Consider the following 4,169-nt stretch of genomic DNA (forward strand, 5'->3'; position numbering starts at 1 on the left):
AAAAGGAAAGAGAGAAACTGTTGCACGTGATACCTTGAGCGTATATTTGCGGGGACAATTTGCGGTCAGGGACCGTACGATCGACCTCGGAATCATTCTAGAGATAGGTATACGTAAACACCAAAAGTGGGAGAACACATACCGTGTGTTACTTACCATCTTGTGTACGAATCAACCAGCCGAATCGACGAACACCGGTCTTGTCATGCCTTGATAGCGGCGTTATCGATATAAGATATCACGCTTGCTCAAGACACTGGCGGTATCAGTGTGTTATCGTAATCTGCATGTACTTATCAGAACGTGATGACATGATTTCCAAAATATTGGTAGATTCCAGTCAGGGCATTCGCAGTTCTCAATTGCGAAGAGGGTTTCATTCGGAGGAAATCGCACGAGAGGACCTAACGCTACAGCGATTGTCGATCCAATAATAAATAGTGACAATCAAGAAAATTGCTATTCGGGTTCTAAACAAAAATGAAAAAGAAGAGAAATGAGATGGCGAGGGATAGAACTATAGGACAGCACAATAGCGATTCCCGAATCGCCGTGCGACGAGTTCTTCGTCGCAATCGAACTTGGTTTGGTGATCTTTGTCCGACAGGTGCGCGGCACGACCGGCTAGTTAAACGAGTACTAAGTCAGAGCGAGGTGAAGTGAAGCCGACAGTGCCAGCTAAGCAACGCCGAGTGCTGATAAACCCCTTCCAGCGGGCGTGTGTACACACGTGTGCAACCTGCGTCTCACCGCAGCCAGGGGCATCCATGCGGCCTCCCTCCGCGCCCTCACCCACAGAGACGAGTCTCTGCGTGGTGTCCTGCACCTAGGCAGGTATTCTCGGTTGCATAATACCCCGATAATTCTTGCTGGTTCACCACACATCGATAATTCAGCTAACACTCGCTTACAAATGCATCACGAATGAAAGTTACATAAAAGTGAATAAGATACTTGCAAATTATATTCTTCGGCGAAATGAGAGGACCGTTTGAAATTCGCGAGTATACCGCCCAATAATGTTGGGAGGGAGAAGAACGGTTTTGTCGACGTGCCTACGAATTTAGAGATTCTACACTGTATAGATCTGAAAACGATATTGTCGAAGTAATTATTATTTCGACGTTTAAGTTGGTCGCTGAAATCAAGATTTGTTTACAGCGTCATCAATATTTTTATATTTGATGGTCCATACTTATTTTCAGAAATAATCTGTATATATGTCTTGCTAAATTTTTAGATACTTTAGTAAAATCGTCATATCGGGCTTAAAACGATTTGATTTCTATAATAGTCAGTCAAATACTAGTATCGAGTATGTCAATAAAAAAGATAAAATTTCAGCTAAATAATTAGCGTAACAGGATCGAATAGTTTCGGGAAAAAATAGGAACGATTCGCTTTAAAGTGCGTAAGAATGAGACATTTAAAAATAGAGATGAGAGTATAAAAGTCACACTTTGCATATAATTGTTATTAACATAAGAGCGTTAAACAGTTCTATTGATTATTATTGATCATAAAGTTATATTCCTGCAGGCGCTGAGAATATTTCCAAGTAACTGAGTGTGTCAGGGAAAAGCAAAAAAGTGTACGGTGTATCGAACGTGCCAAACAAACGCACGTGGGATTCCGTCCATAAACCACGCACAGCTGCAACGGCATGTTGCAGTTGTAAATATATATACACGTTATACGCACACGGATGTGTTAAACCGAGTTGCCATTCCGTAACTCGGAAAAATTTTATTCCCACTTTCCCTTTCGCAGACGAGCGACGATGAAACGTCGTCACACGTATTGTATATCATTGTTATTAAACATTCAACCGCATGTGATTATACAAAATCAACCATACAGATCATTAAGTAATATTATGTATGTACATGTGCATATATTTAATATATAAAAGTATATAAAACAATCTATACAAATCCTAATAATAACGTTTCGAAAATATTAATATTTTATACTATAGGAATCTTTTATTTTGATTTATATTTTTTTCTTAATAAATATTGTCGGAGAAACATTTTATTTGAATAAATAAAATGCGTTATAATGACATTGATCATTCTCTCTCTCTCTCTCTCTCTCTCTCTCTCTCTCTCTCTCTCTCTCTCACTATTATAAAACTTAACTGAAAGACATCTAATTTGTATCATTAAAACTGTCTTCTTAAATAATTAATTTTAAAATTAAAATTAAGTATTTAATTCAATAAAAAATATTTTCATATCTATTTCTTCCAGAGAAGTTAATCTTATAACTTCAGATTTTTCTTTCCTCAGCATCGATTTTATAAACTAGGAATATCAATATTCCTAAGACACTGTACAAGTTATCAATTAATGGTGCTTTCTATCAAATGACAGCATGATACAGCGATCATGTCATATTTGTTTTAGCAAATAAGGATGTAATGATTCACTGTATTATATCGTGTCATCTGAGTATCTTACTGGAAAGCAACTTAAATAATAGCTCTCGTACATACACCTTTCAAAAGGTGTCTGTTTGTATACTCAGTATTGCAATATGCGTGTTCAAAAATATGCCTCATACATCAATGGATACAAGATTGTTATCATTCTTCGGCGCAAATGTGTGTAGGCTCATAAGCCAATGTAATATGTAAGGAAGGGACATAGAAAGACTTACGTATAAGTAGTAAGGAATAGGACGGGTAGACCCGAAGGGACAAAACCACAAACCTCTTCTGGTACCGTCTCGTATGTGGTGACTCAAGAAGGCGGCCAATATCACCCAGGAAATGTGTTCCATTAGAGGAGAGTGGAAGGTGTTGGAGAGTAAGATAAAAAATGTCCACAGTAAAAGAGGAATGGTAGTGCAATGCAGGAAGGGCCGTTTTTGTAAATGCGTGGCATCCTGCAAAAATATAATGAAATAAAATAATATTTTTAGACATTTCCACAAATTTGTGATTTTTCTAGTTACACTGACAACTTTTCTTGAGAGATAAAAGTTATAAATTATAAATTAAAAATTACAAATTTCTTCTTTTTTTATTATTTAATATTTACAATTACTACATATACAATTTTTTCAGAAACTCAATTTGATAACATTTGTTTTAATAATTTCATTACATTAAAAGATGATTAAAAAATTTTGTTGTACTTTAAATGTTAAATATTTTTGTATAATTAAATTTGAAATAAAAATTCTAGATTGAAGATAAAAATTAAGATATAATTGAAATTGAAATTAAAGCGAACGTACAAATTTAATTTAATGAAAGAAAATTTTTAACTGATATTATATATTAATAAGTTTATTTAAATATATTAGGGGGTTGCATTAAAAGCCGCTGTTTCTTCCGCTCAAATACATGTGAAAAAAAAAACAGCGGCTCTTAACGCAACCCCCTAATAATTACTCTACTTTATTAAAAAGTATATATAAACTGTATATTATAATTACATCGTCATCGTTCTTAATATATTCTCCACTTATCGCTCACTCGGGATTTCCGAATTAACTTTCCGAATATGTTTTTACCTGTGTTTCACTTACATGGATGTGCCAACTGCGCGCCGCGATAAAGTGATCCAAATCAACGAAGGACGCCAATAAGAAGCAGGAGAATATGCTATTTAGATTGCGGGCAATTGACTTCCGCGAGAGGACAACGATTAACATCCACGTGAGGCCGCCCACCGTCGCGTGCGTCGCGTTGTCGAACGCCGCGCGCGCCGACTCGTTCTTGTCGCTCCTCAGCCACTTTAACCCGACGTCACCGATAATCGAACAGACACCGATCGCGCACGTCAGAAGCGCGCGCGGCCAGAACTCGCGCCACATCGAGCACGGCTTTGCTTTATTCCTTTGAGAAATCAACGGAGCTGTCGTGCACGTAGTTAAATTGCAACCTCACACCAACCCAAACACTCGCCGATGCTCCTGACGGTCCGCCATCTTGATTATGCGCGAAATACGCGCAAGTCCGGTAAATTAACGGCCGGTAGCGCGCGAAGTCACGAACGTTTGGTTTCTTCATACCGTTATTGCGGTTTAATTTCATATTACTTCGATCGAAATTGAATAATTTTTCTACAGTGATAGAAAGATTTATGTTAACTGTATTTTTTTTTTCTTTGTCTTTGGAATGAAGGATTAAAATTAAGTTATGCCCAGATTAAAATTAA

General features: G+C 37.1%; 1 protein-coding gene across 5 annotated transcripts in view; it reads right to left on the bottom strand.

Annotated features, from left to right (window-relative positions):
- Window positions 1-3,918, bottom strand: part of LOC108774721 (transmembrane protein C5orf28) — a 6,944-nt gene extending 3,026 nt beyond the window's left edge. The window contains exons 1-2 of one of the 5 annotated variants that reach the window (XM_018540888.1): window positions 3,523-3,918; window positions 2,715-2,889 (exon numbers count right to left, since the gene is read on the bottom strand). In XM_018540888.1, the coding sequence (XP_018396390.1) occupies window positions 2,715-2,889; window positions 3,523-3,825 (478 nt within the window). In that variant the 5' untranslated portion in view covers window positions 3,826-3,918. Of the gene's footprint in view, window positions 1-156; window positions 697-2,362; window positions 2,890-3,522 lie in introns of those variants that run through there. The other 4 variants (XM_018540886.1, XM_018540885.1, XM_018540887.1 and 1 more) reach the window with 4 other exon arrangements.
- Window positions 3,919-4,169: the final 251 nt, after the last annotated feature.

The sequence above is a fragment of the Cyphomyrmex costatus genome, unplaced genomic scaffold (genome assembly GCF_001594065.2).
Source record: "Cyphomyrmex costatus isolate MS0001 unplaced genomic scaffold, Ccosl1.0 scaffold273, whole genome shotgun sequence".
NCBI classification, from domain to species: Eukaryota; Metazoa; Arthropoda; class Insecta; order Hymenoptera; family Formicidae; genus Cyphomyrmex; species Cyphomyrmex costatus.